A 17,743-nucleotide genomic window follows, 5' to 3' on the forward strand; every position below is an offset into this window, starting at 1 on the left:
TGATTCCAAGGTCCCACGAGCGGCCTAGCTTAGCTGCTATACTCCATCACATTACAGACCACAGCTCACTCTGAAGTGCAACTGGAGCAGCATGCATGGTTAGCCAGTAGGATCTTTGTTGAAATTAAATATGGAATGAGATATTGAGATGATATCAGAAGTCCTACGTATGACACCGAAGGTGATACTGAAGCGTGTGATATATGATTACCTCTTGTTAGAGGTATATATAGATGACCCATAGTCAGATAGTTCAGTAAATCGTCTATGATGGCATAATTGAACAGTGTGTGATGATCCACTAGGAGTGATCATTAGTTTTGATTTCACAAGAATCAAGAGGTAACATTTTTTAATTCTCTAAACGAAGAGCAAAATTACTTTCTTACCCATATTGGTTGTGATATTTTGGTAATTAATCTTTCATCCATCTAAATGATCTTGCCACATTTAACCCCTTAGTTATGACTTTTTGTTGGTCTTTATCCTATTTGATTTTCTCCAAGCAAACACGGCCGACTCATTTCTCACGGTGAAGTGGATGCTTACCATACATACAACTTATACTACTCATAGTCGCTAGGGTTGTATCTAATGTAGTGCATGAGCATCGTGGTGCACCTAGCCACACTTACTCGTGAAAGTTGGCACGATTGAAAGAATTTTAGTGAATTTGAGAAAACATGATGGAATTTGAATGTGCACGCATCCGAGATGTGTTCCCACTCAATCACCATGCCATACTGACAATTGGATCTAGCTTCTGCAGTTTGAAAATTATTTTGAAAATAAATTCGAATTCATCATAATATCATAGAGTGAGATGTGGGGAGATTTTTCTAAAAAAAAAAGAGATAAAGCCTATCTCAATGTTAAAACTAAGGGGTAGGGGTAAAAATGTAATTACTCCAATAAAAAATATGAAAATCATGCTAAACAAGTGAGGCAATAAGGTTTAAGCATCATATTATACCTGACAATAAGATGAACCTCGTTGGTTGGTTTGTCGTGATGAAATGGATAAACATATGCATCACTGCTCAAATGATTTAGAGGGGTTTAACAAAAAAGATCCCATGTTTCTATTTCAAAATCCAAATTTCGTCCACATACAAACCTCATGTTTGAACACAACCACAAATCCCAATTTGGCAGTGTCTAACCACGATTAGCTGTTCATGGATTATCCAGGTCATTGTCGTATCATCCATGGAGACATGATGGACAGCTATATACATGACACCTCGCAAACTAGCCCTAGCCCTACCCAACACAAACCAGGGTGGTGTATAAGAGAGGAAAGCTTAGGTAGGCCCCAATGGCGTTTCGGGGTTTAGGATGGTCATAATCAAATTCCAAACCTACCAACCCCACACCTCTCTCAGCTCCTTCTCTCTTCCTCCTCTGACCTCTGTCCCTCTCTTTCTCCTCGCAAATCTCCCAGCCCCACACCTCGCTCCTCTCGCCCCGCCAGGCCCGCCCCACCCCGCCCCGCCCCGCCCCGCCCCACCGCCGTCCCCTGACACGCACGTGCGTCGCCCTCCTCCTCGCCTCCGACGAAACAGGCGCCGCCGTCGCATGTGACTAGCAAGCTAGCTTTTTTTTGCCCATGGAGCAGCAGGGGGCGGCGCCGTCCAGCAGCACCAGCACCAGCACCAACAGCAGCCGGAGCACGTCGGACCATCCCCACCACGCCGCCGCGCAGCACCACCATCCATTCTACTACGCAGCCACGGCGGCGGCTACGGGCGCCGCGCCACCGCCTCCGCCGTCCTTCATGGGCTCGCTCGCGATGGTTCCTGTGGCCACCCCGACGGGAGGGCAGACTGCCCACCAGGCGATAACGGTTGCCGAGCCGCCGGCGGAGAAGAAGGTGGCGAAGCGGCCCACCAAGGACCGCCACACCAAGGTGGACGGGCGCGGGCGCCGGATACGGATGCCGGCGCTGTGCGCGGCGCGGGTGTTCCAGCTCACGCGCGAGCTCGGCCACAAGACCGACGGCGAGACCGTCGAGTGGCTCCTGCAGCAGGCCGAGCCCGCCATCGTCGCCGCCACGGGCACCGGCACCGTCCCCGCCAACTTCTCAACCCTCGCCGCCTCCCTCCGCCCCGGGGCCTCCTCCCGCGCCGCGCCCTTCCAGCACCACCTCCACCACCAGCCGCAGCACGACGTCGGTGCCATGCTCGGGTTCCACGGCCACCACCAGCACCAGCTGCTTTCGCCGCAGCACCAGCAGCACCAGCACCCGGAGGCGCCGCAAGATCCTGGCGCCGGGGAGTTCATGAGGAAGCGGTATAGGGAGGCAGACGACCTATTCAAGGACAGTGCACGCCACCAAGACCCCGCCAGCGCCGCAGCGGGTGGCGGTGACTCCGGGCAGCAGAAACCAAGGCCAACGCCGCCGCCAACTGCTGTTTCGGGGGCAATGTGGGCCATGGCGCCGAACAACGGCGCAGGCGGTGGCGGCGCCTTCTGGATGCAGCCGGCGTGGACCTTCGCCGCTGGGAACACGGTGCAGGCGCCGCTGCAGTTCATGGCGAGAAGCAGCTACCCCGGAGGGATAGGCGAACCGAACCTCGGCATGCTCGCGGCCCTCAACTCCTGCGGTCGCTCCACTGGCGCCGGCGAGCAGCATCAGCAGCAGCAGGAGGAAGGTCAGCCGCCCGAGATGGATCAGAACCGCCGAGGCAGCACCAGCGCCAGCGCGAACGGCGGCGAGGCCGGCCACTCCGCCGCAAGCCCGCAGTAAGCCAGCAAGCTAGCAACCAACGAACCATCCATTTGAGCAACCAATCATGCAAGCATCTGCCATATGCTGATAAGAGTGTTTGGAGCATTTAGCTAGTTGCTGATGTTGCACTAGTTTATTACTCAAATCAACCAATTGTTTAGCTTGTTCTTTTCTATTGGAGATTATTTTAGTTTGTCTTTCATTAATCCATTGTTTGTGTTGATGGAGGTGATGATTAGCAGTGGGTCCAATTGAATCAGACACCATTTGTTTATGGTCCATCGATCGATCGATCTTAAAAAGGCTTGTTTTTGCTCATTTTATCGTTTCGTTTTCTAGTGCTAAATACTCAATAACCTTTTTCACAACTATATACCCAATGACCTAGTATTTGGGTTGTAATCTACTTTTTTAGTGTAAGTGATTTATCTGCTCCATGCATGCTAGATAAACCATGCTTGGAGAGAGCAGATTCCTCTAGAATTTTAGGGCAAGGTAAGGCATGTTCTGAAGACAAAAATTCTTCTAACATTTAGAGAAGCAAAATATTTGACGTAGCACATTCGTGTGAGAATTATAACTTGCGTTCCAAAAAGCATATATCTTTTCAATAATGCTTTCTATCTGTACATTCAATCAGTGTTAAAGGGAATTTTATAAAAGCAACCATGTGAAAACAATAACTATTGGTATTGAGTTATATTGAACTGTTATTACCAATTGTTTAACTTGTTCTTTTCTATTGGGGTTTATTTAGTTTTCTTTGCCAATTCATGGTTTGTGCTGATAGATGTGATGATTAGGAGTGGGTTAAATTGAATCAACCACTATTTGTCATGGTCCATCAATATTAAGAAGGAGGAGCTTCGAACATTTTATCATTACAATTTCTATTGCTATATACCCGGTAACAATTTTGAGTTGTAAGAAAAAATAGTAATATATTTGTTCGATGCAAGGCAAGTCATATTTGGAGAGCACACGTTCCTCTCGACTTGGAAGGAAAAAAATTACAAAATTTAGAGGGAAAACTATTTGACCTATAAAATGTAGCCTTGAATTCCGAAAAGGCATATATGGTCATATTAATAATGCTTTCTACGTTTAATTTAAATCGGTGTTAAAGCGTGGGAAATTCTTGTAGATTTTAGAAAAATAACAATGTGAAAACTTTTTAACTTTTGGTACTAAATTTTAATGAACTGTTGTTACTAAATATATAGATTGGTCTTTTCCACTTTGGTTTTTATTAGTTTTCCTTTTGTTAATCCATGGTTTATGTTGACGGAGGTGATGATTAAGAGCGGGTCCAACTGAATCAACCATTATTTGTTATTGGTCTATTGATCTTAAGAAGGCAAAGTTGTGCACATTATATCGTTGCATTTAGATTGCAATATCATCAGGAATCTATTTGATTTGTAAAAGAAATGTCATCTATTTTCTCGTTTCAAGGTATGTCCTGCTTGGAGAGCGCATATTCCTCTAGAATTAAACAACAAAGGTATTATTGGAAGGCAGAATTTTTTATAACATGTGGAGAAGATAAATGTTTGACCTAACGTATTCATGTAAGGAATATAACCTTGTGTTTCAAAAAGTAATATATGGTCGTCCCAATAATGCAATCTAGCTGCTCTTTCAATCGGTGAGAAAGTACGGGAAATTCTAGTAGGATTTTAGAAGAAAAAAAACATAAAAAACCTTAACTCTTGGTATTGAATTGTATTGGACCATTGTTACCAATCTCTTAGCATGTTCCTTTATATTGGGGGTTTCTATAGTTTTCCTTTTGTTAATCCATGGTTTGTGCTAATGAAGGTGATGGTTAGGAGCATGTCTCATTGAATTAGGCACTATTTGTAAGAGGAATATACTATTTATCTTAAGAAGGCGGAGTTTTGCACATTTTATCATTACATTTTCTATGATATATCCTCGGGTATCTATTTGAGCTGTAAAAAGAAAAAAAATAAGTGGCCTATTTGTCCATGCAAGGTAAGTCTTGTTTGGAGGAGGTTGGATTCCTCAAGAAATGTAGGAAAAAATATGCTTGGAAGGTACTGATCTTTATAACATATGACCTAGGATATTCTTGTAAGAAACATAACCTTGCGTTTCAAAAAGGCATATATCATGTTAAAGGGCGGGAATCCCTGGAGGAATATTAGAAGAAAAAAAAAAGCATGTGAAATCAATAAAATTTGGTATTAAATCATATTAATTGAACCATTGTTTCCAAAATGGGTTTTTAGGGTTATTGTAAATGGCACTTATAGTGTAAGACTGCACATGGAGTAGTAGAAAACCACTATTTCATGACATTAGGTAAAGAAAAGGGAAAATTTTGTGGTGCATTTGACTTATAGATCTATCTCACCTGGCTCCTCCATATTTTTCATTCTTGCGATTATCGCTAGCTTCACAAATTTTGCCACATGGGTTCCATTTCACCATTCTCCCACACCGCCGGCACAAGTCTCGTCATCTTGCATGTACACCCACCATATAAGTTGGTGAAACAATATGCTCATGTGTCTTCAAATACTCATGGATTAAAAGAAGGTTTAGTTTTTGCGAAAATTTCACCAATATATTGATAATCATTCATAGCAGTATAAAGAATTCAGAAGGTAATAAGATTACAAAAAGGTTCATAGACCACCTAGCAACGACTACAAACACCGGAGCGGATCAAAGGCGCGCCGCCCTCCTCGCCGCTCCATCAATGGAGCTGGACATAGCTTGACGTAGTAGACAAACAGGAAGTCATCGTGCTAAGGCCCCAAAGGACCAATGGAACAGAGCAACAACCATCACCAAATATGATTCTCGTTGATAGGAAGAGATATACTGAAACTACACCAACAAACACGAAAATCAGTTGGATCTTGCGGGACAAACAATTTCACGCGCCTCTGTCGGTACTAGGAACGATTACAAACATATGCACATTATATAACGTGTCCTTATTATAAAAACAAGAAAATATAGCTACAAAATAACCAAGAAAAGATTGCCCGTGTCGAGAGGAAATATAGCCAAAAGAACAAACTGAATGGAACCATGACTGGAATGAAAATTTTCATCACCCTAATTAGGCACATGTGGTCTCTTTTTTCGATAATTCAGGAACTGAGTTTAGATAGGAAATCCAAACAAACAAAAAATCAGGTACACAGAATGAGTCATGTATCATAAAGCTTTTGTGATTTTTTTTTCTGCGGTCTCCATGAAAAGAAAACTAGATCTGAGCTGAAGTTGCAATTTCTGATTGTGAAAGAAGATCTGGGTTTGTTTGTTTCCTTCACAGAATCTGGATACACAATCCATGACTCTGCATGTGGGAATATAAATTTTTGAAAAATTTGGATAGAGTTAAAAACAATTGTCTGAAAAGCGAGCAAGTCCTCCCAAGCACCTTTCAGTCAAGGTTGTCGAGACTGACCGGTGCTACACGGGCCAAAGAAACCCATCATTATCTTCCACGGGTCGTGTTATGAGCAGGATATGGGCTATTTATGCAACTGTCCATGATGTAACACGCCAAGCCGTGACTTGTGGAACGCGAACGATGGGCATGTATGCTGACATGGATCGTTTCGGTACTTGCAACTACAAAGAGGAAGGCAAACAGCTCCGTACTAGGAACCAATCTTTGCTTAGCCACCGGGATGTGGCCGGCCCGTGAAGCGACTGAAGTGAGACTTGCTCTGTTCTCCCTATTTCTCGTTGCAGGTTTTCCGGAGGCTTTTGCTGTTTGGAGCAGATACCTGGAAACACCCTGAACATGTGTATATAGAACCTTACTATAGAACCTGAGATGCGAACGTACTATACCGAATTTGCGAGGAAGAAAATCAAATACTCCATTCATTTTTATATATAAAGTCACAAACATGTATTTCAGGTACTCTAAAACATATTCAACTAATAAATAGTATGGTTAATTATGTTGAAATGCTTCCGTCTTTCGGGCTAATTAAATATGTTGCATGTTGTGGGTTAACCTACATAGTTGCATTCGACATTTGCATTAATAAGCACCATCCTCCTCCAAACAGGTTTTCTCTCCGCTTTATAAATAAATCAACAACATCCATACAAAGTTTGCGATCAAGCCCTAAAGAGAAACAAATGGTACATAGTGTAGTGTCGGTCGCACATTCATAATAGCATTCGGACTCATGTGCCTTCCTGGAGGAGTTCCCTTGCTCTTGTTGCGTACGATTAGCCGGAAGGAGCGCAGCGCCCCACTGGTTGGAGGATGTAGCTCATCGACTAGACGAAGAAGGACGACGGCGCACCGCTCCAAGCAAGTCATGTAGAAATATCATCCAGCCGCTCTTTGTCATGCTGCAGGTACCACTGCTGCAAAACCGCCAAAAGTTTGAAGATAGAGTCAGAAGCACGTCATAAGAAAAATTCCTCAATAACCATCTCATTACGAATAGTCCAAATGGCATCCCGCATAATGGACATCACCCTTCCCCCGACCCACGCCGCTCAGCCACTTCAATCCCCGATGGCAAGAGATCTCGCAGTAGTTGCCAAACGAAGATCTTAGTCTTCAAGTGGCTTTCCAAAGCCCGGCGGTCCAAGGTAAAGTGGGCCCAATAATAAATAGGTCTTGATATGCCAAACTAAACGAGAATACTCCCGAAGGGGCGAGGCGCAAAGAAACCGTATGTACTGAGGCTGAGAGGGGGATGGGGAGCCTCGCCCTAAGCACCTCCCATGTTGTGGCTTCCTCCATGCCAAAGGTTATACGGGACGCGATGTTCCATTTCCCCTCATGAGAAGCACAAGTAACAGTGTCGGCTCTGCGCAAATGGCAAAGAAGCTAGGAGAATCCTTCCATAAGGGACGACCGTCAAGCCATGGGTCCAGCCAAAACAAGGTACTCTCCCCATTCCCTATGGAGAAGGAGATCCCTAGAAGGATGTCGTGCTTAATGTCCTGTAAAGATCTCCAAAATTGGGACCCTTCACGATGATCGCACGCCAAAAGGGGACAACCTTGGAGATACTTTGCCTTAATAAGCTGCAGCCAAAGGCCTCTCTCTTCTCTCAGAATGCGCCAAACCCATTTGAGCATGATGGCCTTATTAAAGTGTCTAGAGACCAAAATGCTTATGCCCCCACAATGCTTGGGGGCACATGTATCAAACCATTTAACCATGTGATACTTTTGGCGGCCATTGGTATCCTATCAGGAGAAGTGTGATGCATCCCTATCAAAGGTGTCATGCACTCTACTCGGTAGGAGGTATAGCCCCAATATATACATGGGTAGACTAGAGAGGCAAGAATAAATGAGGGTCATCTTTCTTTCTTTAGAGGTGAACCTGCCATGCCAGGGTTTAGCCTTCGATCTAACTCTCCCTACCAACGGGTCTAGGTCCTTGATAAGGGTCCTAGTATCTCGGACCGGCATCCCTAGGTAAGTAATGGGGAATGATGATAGTGTACATTTATGATTGTTAGCTATCCTATGCTGGTCCTCACGGGGGTAGCCCAAAACCACAACCTCATTTTTATCGAAGTTGATCTTGAGGCCTGACTTCTCCTCAAAGCAGAGCAGAAGGAACTTAAGATTGATAATGTATAGTTCCGACCCCTCCACCATGATCAGTGTCATTGGCATACTGTTGGTGGGTTAACCCTCCCCAGGGATAAGATGCCCTACTACACCAGAAATGTGGCCGGAGATCTTAGCTTTCTCTAAGATCTTCGTCGGAGTTAAAGAAAAGGGGTGAGATGGGGTCCCCCTGTCTCATTCCGCATGATGACCTAAAATAGGGGCCCACCTCTCCATTAATGTTGATCGCGGAGCTGCCAACTGCATGATCCAAGTGATCAACTGATCATCAAACCCTTGGAAGTCTAACTTAAGGAAGACCCATTTACGACGTCTGGTCTTTACCTCATGGATGATCTCATGGAGAGCCATCACCCCATCGTTTATATCCTACCTTTGAGGAAGGCAAACTGATAGGTGTGAGTCAACCGCTCCATGACAGGGGCAACCGAAGAGCAGCAAACCTTGACAAAGATCCACTGGATGACATGAGCACCATCCTTGGGGTAGAAATCTAATCAATTCTTTCGATTAATGTTAATGATATTCTTTAGATGCAAAATGTACTTTGATTGTGACCTTATATACAAAAATGGTGGGAGTATGATAAAAAAAAGAGGAACAATGAGAGAAAGAAAAGGGTAAGCCCCCCCTCCCAAACGATGTCACGAGTGATAGAGGATGCCACAATTTATTTAAATATTTTGTCAATATTGCACCCAATCTAAATGCAGAATTACCACACTTTATCCCGTTTCGTTATTCAACCAAGACGAAGGTTTGCATGGCTATGAGGTTCACTACAATAATGCTAGAGTTACGGGAATTCTGCTACGGGAAATATTTACGGGATGAGGTGGGCCTATTCTGTTGGTGCATTTTTTTTCTCCTCCCATGATTCTAGGAACTGAAATCTCCCCATGAGCTCTACGTCTGCCCGTAACTTAGATCCCGTAGAAAACAGCCCGTAAGTGTAGCATTGTTGTCGTTCACTAGTACAGTTCGGCGTTTTTTTAACACCAAAAAGGGATGTGTGTGTTGTGTGTGTGGATTCAGTGGGCAACCTACCCGATCCCCATTTAGGGATAGTACTGATACTTCACAAGTTGCTAGAGAGCTAAAGTAGTGTCGGCTGCTTATCGTTTCAAACTGATACTGCCACTACCGACACTGACCGAAGATGCTCATGTCCACAATAAACTGAAAACGATCGACGTGCTAACAAGTTGCGAGACAGAGATGGGTTGAAAACTCGAAGCCTCAGCTACTGTACACATCACCATTTCCCATTGGCCATCTCATGCGTTTGAAAGCGAGAGGCCAATTGCGAATGCATGCATCCTGGAAGCCATACACACCCCTAACCTGCCGACAGGATGGCCAATCAGCGACATCCACATCCACTGTCATACAGGCAAATTCTAACAGGGTTCGAGACAGCTCTTTCAGAGCAAAGCACCAGCCGTGCCTTCGCCATCAAATGAAAAAAGCACTGTTCTCCACGCTAAAAATAATATGCTGGTGCGCTCAGGATAAAATGGTTTCAATGTAAAACCAAAACGATGGCCGCTTGCGCTGCATCGGCACAACGACTAGTGCTGCAGAAGCAGACTTGGACGTGATGAGAAATCAACAAAAACCTAATCATGACAGCTCGGAATATGAAACATCACTGGAAGATGACGTGAACTGTTTCTTATGAATATGATCCACCGAACACAAATGTTCCCACAAATCAAACTGGAAGGCAAAGCAAGACCCTAGGAGCGTGTGTTGCTCTGTTCTGTACAACCTTCTCTATTGTTGGAGGACCGGCCTCAAGAGGAGATCAGGCAAGTTAGGGGATGTTTCTTGTTGGGCGGCAGACATGGTTCAGCTTCCTGGCATGGTCTGGTCGATGGTGCTGGGTACGACACATGAAACCGTACCAGCAACTATCCCTGCTAGCAGCATCAGGTGGAAGCAGCTGCAAATAAACATCACCATCGCCGTTAAGAGACTGACAGTGTGTATGCAGAATAAATAAGGAACATGCAGGGGAGCAATGCAGGCGTTAATAGATTACACTGCATGATGTTATAATAAACCAGTTGTGCCAGAAATTTGTTGCTTCAAACGATCTATCGGACATGAACCAGCTAACCATAACTGGTAATCATGATATTTTATGACAATGGTTAGGTCCACCACATTACCAATTTTCTGCAACCTTGTTAAGAAATTAAGAACCTGGATAAATCTTGGGAATAAACAGTGTCTCGCTATTTCTAGTCAGCAATGGCAGGAATTCTACGTTCATTACCACAAATGCTCGACATCAAAACAAATTACTAGTTTCAGCACGGTACCAAACTAACAGGTTGGGAACCACAGGAAAAATTGCAGTTAGATCTTTTAGTATGTATAAGAGACAGTGATCTGAGATGTAACAGCTTCCTGTCTTGGGTGAACCAAACATATACAACAATTCGCAAAGCCATAAGCCTTTAAACTAATAATAATTAATGCCCACTCTGCACTCAGTACCATGTACCTGGTGTTGTATTTGGGATGATTGTGAAGATTTTTGTTCTAATTGGTGAAGTTACTTGGGAATATACGGTAGCCCTTTGTGGTGACGTTTGTATGTTAAATAAATAAATGCGCTTACAACATCGACATGGCATGACATAAAGTGCAAGGCATATTTAAAATTATCTAAATGATTAGCATAAGACGATGACAGTATAAATTGACGCTAGGAGTTAGCAGTGTACATACATTTCTGGGTGTTGACACACGGAACCAATACAGGAGAAAATCTACAAACTTGTTGTAGCAATGGCTGCATTCATTTGAAGTAAATAAAATTAGCAAAGGCACCAAGAAGAAATAAAGAAAGTATTTCTGTCATCTCAGGGAGCAATTACTTGCAAAGATATGTCCTGGAAGTAACTGCATCCACATTATTCAATTGCAGCCTTGAGCGATCTGCACGTAGCAAGAGCACCACATCTTTAATAATTCAATTATCCAATTGATGTATGCAAGAATTCCTCATAAAAAAATATACAGGGGCACAAGCAACTGTAGTACAAGTAGAATAGGGTCTAGTGTATATTCTGCATAGTGTAAACCAAGTGCCTGATATTCCTGAAAGTAGTAGGTTTTCCTTCTTCAAGTTATGAATCAAGCTGTATGCAATAGTCTAGAATTATGTCACCCTAGAATTGAAGTTTTTAAAATAATTCCTACACAGCTATCACACAAGCATCAAAATAAAGTAAAAAAAAAAAAGGTTACCAAGTTCCTTATTGTCAAACTTTGCTATCCACTCCGAGATTACAGCTTGCAATGTCTTGCCAGATTGCTGTATGCATCTTTCTGTAATCTAGAAAGGACAAAACACAATGTACTCAGACGTGATATTATAATCAAGGTCATCAATGTAAGAGATAAGATCATGGCAGAATATTCCTACATCTTTTTCAACTGGATTGCCCCCATGAAGCGTGTCAGGAAGTCTGGAGATATGGTGCTGAGAGATCTAGAATATAGCAGCCACACATCATGTCAAAATATTGAAACTGCTGTGTATGATGATGTTAAGGTAAATAGTGGCTAACAGATATCAGAGATAGATTCACTTACCATCCTGAAAGTTTCAGGGTTGCAGATTAGACCGCGGTGTCTTGAATTCACTCCTTGAGAATACCAATAAGCACCACAAAATGCTCCATCACACCCCAAACCTGCAACATCAGTTTGGTAGGTCAGCAACAGCAAAGTTAATCGGTTTCATAAAACTTCATTAGTCAGTTGAACTGCTCATGGCAACTTTTTTTTTCAGAAGCAAGGAATGATGCTCATATTGTTAATGCAGATTTGTGAATAAAATAGCTTTAAGTCAAATGTCTAGGCCAAGCCACACAAAATATAACACGCTAAATTTTCAGTTCAATAACATTGCACTACACCAGCGTAATGTTAAATAGCATATCAAATGAACAAATCAATATGATTATGTAATTTACAAGAGTACAGGCGATCACAATTGGCAATTACATTTTTGTTGTATGCTGGTGCTAGGTCTAGCTGGCATCATTCCTCCACATCCACTACACTGCAAGTGTGCCGCTCCCGGATTGCATCTAAATCCAGCAAATTCGGTACCTGCAATAGCCATATGTAATCAAAAGAGAAACAAACTTCCAATGAAACAATTAAAACCTTGAATGCTGGATATAGAACTCAATTAATTATTCCTGCTCTGGCCTCTTTTAGATGTCGTTCGAGAGTAACATTTTAAAACTTTAATTGATAACATAAAAAAAAAACTAAGCTCTATCTCTGCCTTAACTTTGATGAAAGAATGCAGAAGCTACTAATATAACCACATCAATTCAAAACTAATGCACTAATTCTAGCTTCATGTGAAAAGTAGCAGACGCCATGTTGTATCAGGAAACAACTTCTATAGTGATCAAATATCTCCATATTCTAAAAACCTAATGGCGGGCATGTAGTGATCCATGTTGATCAAAATGATATGAACACTAGATTACTGCAATATAGTGTTCAGGGCAGAGTTCTCATATTTACCGCATTGAGGACATGGAAGTTCAGCATCGTTGCTTTCATCACTTGGTCGTGGCAAAGGACGCTTCCTTGATTGATTTTTCTTGTTACCCAAAACCTACAGCATGAAATAACACGTCACCAGCTATTTAGAATCTTGGGAACAGAGCAAGACAATATATACAAGAAAATAGATTTGTAAGTAGATAATATAGTAGAACAAGCATCTATGAACCTCAGACTCAGTAAATTTAGCAAGGAGCAACTACTCCTGTTGGCAATAATACATGTTAGCAACTACAAGCCAAACTAACTTTGGAACACCATTGCAGAATTTACATCCAGTGTTATGCCTATGAATTCTTTTAACAAACTCAAATCATAACATTGCATCCAATGGAGTACCTGTGAATTCTAACCATAACATGCTAGGTGAATCTCTGCAGGTTCTATATTCCATGAGTTCACTTGCAAAAACGCTATATAAACAGCTACATTCATATTTAATGTTAAAATTTCACCATCAAACTTCCATATGTCGAACTCACAAATTGAAACTGACCTTGACTTTCCTAGGATAAAAAATAGCAGATACATTGTATGACAAACCTCACAGAAATGTGATGCTCGTCAAGCCCCAGAAAGATGCCTCATCACATAATCATGTCACAGGCCATTGATTGCCTATATTTAGATGCTGCTAGTGATAATCGATAGAATAGCTTACTTAGTTAATCTCATGGGACTTGAAAAGCTCTAGAGTTATTAACTGTAAACTATATAACTTCTTCGGCAATTAGTTACAAAGCAACTACCGCAGGCATTTGATGAAAGGGGGGTTTCCTTTCGTAAAAAGAATAAGATAACCACACTTGATGCATTTCGTAAACAGTGGACACTGGCAATTCTTAGTAAGGTTTTGAACTCACGATATTCGATTTAACTGAGGCATATGACTCTAACAAAGCAATTTCTTCATCAGACCGCTGAAGTGATGAAAAAGCTTTTAGTATAGCCTACAAGAAAAAAAAACAATGAAATGAAATCAAGTATACATCAACAACAATTATAGGAACCAAACTCAGAAGAATGCAATCACTAGCAGGAATTGTCATACCGCTTCAATATTATGAAGGAAATGATTCCTTCCAACTGATTGCACTGCTGTCCTACATTGTGGACAGGCAGCACTCTGACTTTTATCACGCGAATTACTTGAAGACCTCCTCAACCACTCAGAGAAGCAGCCATTGCTTAAAAGAGATAGAGAAAGCATGATCACCTAAAATTTTAAGCTGAGACTCTCAGAGCGCCTAGGAAAACTAGAGAAGTACCAGAAGTTGTGGAAGCAGGGAGCAACAGTAACAACATCATGCCACAAATTCAAGCATATGCTGCATTTTGCATTATCAATATCTAGTACAATCTGATATCATCATTTAAATACAAGTTAGTAACATCTAATTAGTGCACAAAGAATATCATTATAAAATAACATTTATTTCATCAGATTACCTGTACATTGTTTTCGTTATGGTCCTTTGAGGCTGTTATATCAAAGGTATACGCTAGATGCCCTGGAAGAAAAATGAATACGAGAATGCATTACAACATAATCCAGTTCATCTGTTCAGAATTAGAGAAACACGAAATGAGAGCACCCCTAAATTGTAAAGTTCTGCTGATGCAAAACTACAAAGACTCCATATTAGTTCAATGTGGCTACAACCTGGGGAGTATTAGGTTGGCAGATAGTAAGGAAATTCTGGGTTGTGGACTGAGAAAGTATTCAAGAAAATTTGAATTGATATCAGAATATACATATAATACCAAATTATAATGTTGCCTTTTGGTATTTACTTTGGGGTCTTCGGAGTTAACACACACACACACATAGATTTAGAATTGTAGCAGACACATGTTTCGCTTTGTAATTGTAAACCCAGAAATTAATGTACGCAGAATGGTACCTCTTTGCTACATAACAATGCAAAATCGATCAAAGAATTCACATTTAGTGAAAAGATGCACAGAGATTTGGTCAGTTTCATCAAGGCAGAAAAAAAATAGTATATTTTTCTCTCACAGAAGAAGGATGCAGAACATTGCAGTGCCGCTAATATGTACAGTATAGTACAGTAGTACAAATTGAAAACACAAATTATATTAGTACCTTCTTTCTGGGGCCCTGGGACAATTTCGCTCCCTGGTTTAATGTCAACAACTTCTTGTTGGATAACTCTTCCATCCACAATTATTGCATCCGAACTTTATCAATGGTGCATGGAGAATGGCAAAGCATGAACATTAGCAAGAACGTAATGAGATACAAATGACACAAGGATTGCATATGACAAGCATGAAGGTCTGATAAAACCAGCAAGATCGTACTAAAATTTAAGTTACCAAAGAGCATGGATACAGTAGTACAGTACAAAAATGGGGAAAAAAACATCTTTCTCATAAATCGATCTGCCGAATCCCACCGTTGAAGCGTAAACCAACCAATAATCACCGAAAGAAATTTCAGACACATCCAATTCTGACATTTTATCGCAATCCCCTCACACAAGAACAAAAATGAAACGGAACAATGGTATCAACCGTACCAGAATAGGACCGTAAAACCACACCAAAACCCGCACTTTCCTTACAATGCGCACCCCAGGAAATAGGCAGCACAATGAAAGAATCGACCACTGATCATACATACCTGAGGTTCCGGATCGTCGCCGACGAGGCGTCGCCGCCGCGCCTAATCTCGCACCACGCGAGCTCCTCCCCTCCGGCGGCGGGGGCGACCAGGGAGCAGACCACGGCGTCTTCCTCGGCGACGGCCACCGCCGGGTAGGCGGAATCCGCGGGCACTGGAAATGGATGCGCGGGGCGGGCCAAGAAACCAGAAGGAATCAAGAAACCGTGCTGTGGAAGGAACCCAAAGAAAAGAGGACAAGAACGGTACAGGATGGGTCGGCCGGTTACCTAGCCTGGCCCAGACGGCCGCGGCGGGCGGGGAAGAGGAGGAGGGGGTGGAGTTGGAGCACTCGCCGGAGTCCATGGGGGAGGATGCCGCCGCGCCGGCCGGGGAGGAAGCAAAGGAGAATAGGAGATGACGTGCGTGGAGCGACGGCAGCGCGTGTCCGTGCCGTACAGGTCGGGGGTATACTCTGTTCAGAGTTCGGGCTTGGGTAGGGCAACGGGGGCCCAAGGTCATTTTCAGCCTATCAGGTGCTCCAGGTCAACGAGTAGACCACCTCAAATGGAAGCTTTGGATAGGACCCACAGTATCTCCGATTAATGGGAGCGTAATTTTACTTCCTAAAACCAATAATAGTCGGTTTCTGATCTTGGAACCGATCAAACGGATAGTAACGTTTTTTTTCTTTCTAGGAACAGGTTCAAAAAAAACATGGATCTATTCATACTAATCCATAGTATTAGTAGTATAACCAAAAAGTAATAAAAATTACAAATTGATCTTTAGACCACGTAGCGACGACTACAAACACTAGCACGAGCCGAAGGAGCACCGACAGAAGATCATAACATGAGCGATTCGGCAGATTTGGATTCCTTTCCTATATATCGACTCATGTGGTACTTCATCAAATGTTTCATATAAGATCTATCTGTCTAGAGATCGTCATATACATCTAGAAAGCCGCATGCTTTGGAAGAAGATTGTATAATTTGGGAAGGGGTTTTTGAGAGAAAAAGAAGAATCTACTTCAATCGATATGCTCTTAGGCACGACCATGCATAACATAATCGATTTCGAAAAAGAATGGATTCGGTCGTATACATACCTGAGGAAGGTAATCAAAAAAGAAAGAAGACGAGTTCTTCTTATTTTCTTTTTGAATGAAAGAAAGCCCTCTTAGTTCAGTTTGGTAGAACGCGGATCTCCAAAACCTAGGGGTGGACTAACGAGTTGCTCAGATCGTTAAGCTTGTGATCGTTAAGGATCGGATCGTTAAACTTGTTAAGAATAACGAGCTGAACTCATTGTTTGGCTCGACTCGTTATGTTCTTGCGACCGGCTCGTTAAGGTTCATTAAGGGATAGACATGTGAATGTAGCTAAGCATATATATCTACCTCATCAGTTTTCATATCAACATGGTAAGATATACATGCACATGCAGCTAAGCAACCTCTAGGCTATTTACTTAGCATTATGATTAGGCAATGCAAAGCAAACATGTGTGCATTGAAGAGTGGAAGCATAGGTTTTTGGATCCTACTGAAGGAGCTTCAAGCACGGTTAAAAATCACCATTTTGCTTGGCCCCTTCCTGCCAAAGATTTGAGAAAACTAAAGCGACTTGTGGTCAAAACAGGTGAAGCCTAGCTTGTTACCGATCTTAACGAGTAGCTCACGAACATAGTCGACTCGATTGTTTAGCTCGTTAACCTTAACGAGCAAAAATTGTTGCTCAGCTCGGCTCGTTAACAAAAACGAGTCGAGCAAACGTGCACTCATTTAACTCGCTGAGCTTCGAGCTTTTTTTCCAGTACTAAGCGCCACTATCTTCACCCCTCCATCACTGGAGATAGACAAAGTTTATAGTTATAGAGCTTGTTTTTATAGTAGATAATCGGAAAGTTATCGTGCAAAGACCTAAAGGACCAACGCACCAGAGAAGCAACATCACCAAAGTTGAGATACCTAGATCGGAAGAGGCAGACCTAAAACACACCAACGAACATAAAAACTGACTAATTCCAAAAGATATGTGGAAAGCACAAGGCCATGCACACTCCGTTGATGCTAGACATACACACCACCGGAGCCAGGATAGGGCAGGTAGGACCGTATTCTAATTTGAAGATGTAGCACCCGCCTAATCATCTAAAAGAACACACTTAAAAATAAA

At 42.5% G+C, this 17,743-nt stretch overlaps 2 protein-coding genes across 3 annotated transcripts; one reads left to right on the forward strand and one right to left on the reverse strand.

The window, feature by feature from the left end:
- The first annotated feature begins 1,296 nt into the window (after positions 1-1,296).
- LOC127294197 (transcription factor PCF3) lies at positions 1,297-2,990 on the forward strand. The gene has a single exon (XM_051323950.2). It carries the CDS (start codon positions 1,610-1,612, stop codon positions 2,747-2,749), a length of 1,140 nt encoding a protein of 379 aa, XP_051179910.1. The 5' UTR covers positions 1,297-1,609; the 3' UTR covers positions 2,750-2,990.
- Positions 2,991-9,991: 7,001 nt separating this feature from the next.
- LOC127294198 (uncharacterized) lies at positions 9,992-16,034 on the reverse strand. 2 transcript variants are annotated; one of them, XM_051323951.2, is made up of 15 exons: positions 15,851-16,033; positions 15,582-15,735; positions 15,042-15,136; positions 14,384-14,445; positions 14,203-14,294; positions 13,986-14,121; positions 13,798-13,884; positions 12,893-12,986; positions 12,356-12,463; positions 11,942-12,042; positions 11,772-11,837; positions 11,594-11,681; positions 11,221-11,281; positions 11,072-11,135; positions 9,992-10,277 (listed from the first exon to the last, which is right to left on the reverse strand). In XM_051323951.2, the coding sequence occupies exons 1-15, from the start codon at positions 15,924-15,926 to the stop codon at positions 10,149-10,151; spliced, it is 1,413 nt and encodes a 470-aa protein (XP_051179911.1). In that variant the 5' UTR covers positions 15,927-16,033; the 3' UTR covers positions 9,992-10,148. The 2 variants fall into 2 exon arrangements, with proteins under 2 accessions (XP_051179911.1, XP_051179912.1); XM_051323952.2 differs by lacking the exon at positions 14,203-14,294 and having other exon boundaries at positions 13,986-14,150; positions 15,851-16,034.
- Positions 16,035-17,743: the final 1,709 nt, after the last annotated feature.

The sequence above is a fragment of the Lolium perenne genome, chromosome 4 (assembly GCF_019359855.2).
Source record: "Lolium perenne isolate Kyuss_39 chromosome 4, Kyuss_2.0, whole genome shotgun sequence".
Lineage (NCBI taxonomy): Eukaryota > Viridiplantae > Streptophyta > Magnoliopsida > Poales > Poaceae > Lolium > Lolium perenne.

Bases quoted from the DNA above. Each gene is read 5' to 3' on its own strand.
- LOC127294198 (XM_051323951.2), bottom strand. From the start codon at position 15,926: ATGGACTCCGGCGAGTGCTCCAACTCCACCCCCTCCTCCTCTTCCCCG. The intron at 12,987-13,797 runs GTGAGTTCAAAA...TTCATGCTGTAG, and splicing joins CCTCAGTTAAATCGAATATC to GTTTTGGGTAACAAGAAAAA. The intron at 12,043-12,355 runs GTAATTGCCAAT...CTGATGTTGCAG, and splicing joins CACCAGCATACAACAAAAAT to GTTTGGGGTGTGATGGAGCA.
- LOC127294197 (XM_051323950.2), top strand. From the start codon at position 1,610: ATGGAGCAGCAGGGGGCGGCGCCGTCCAGCAGCACCAGCACCAGCACC.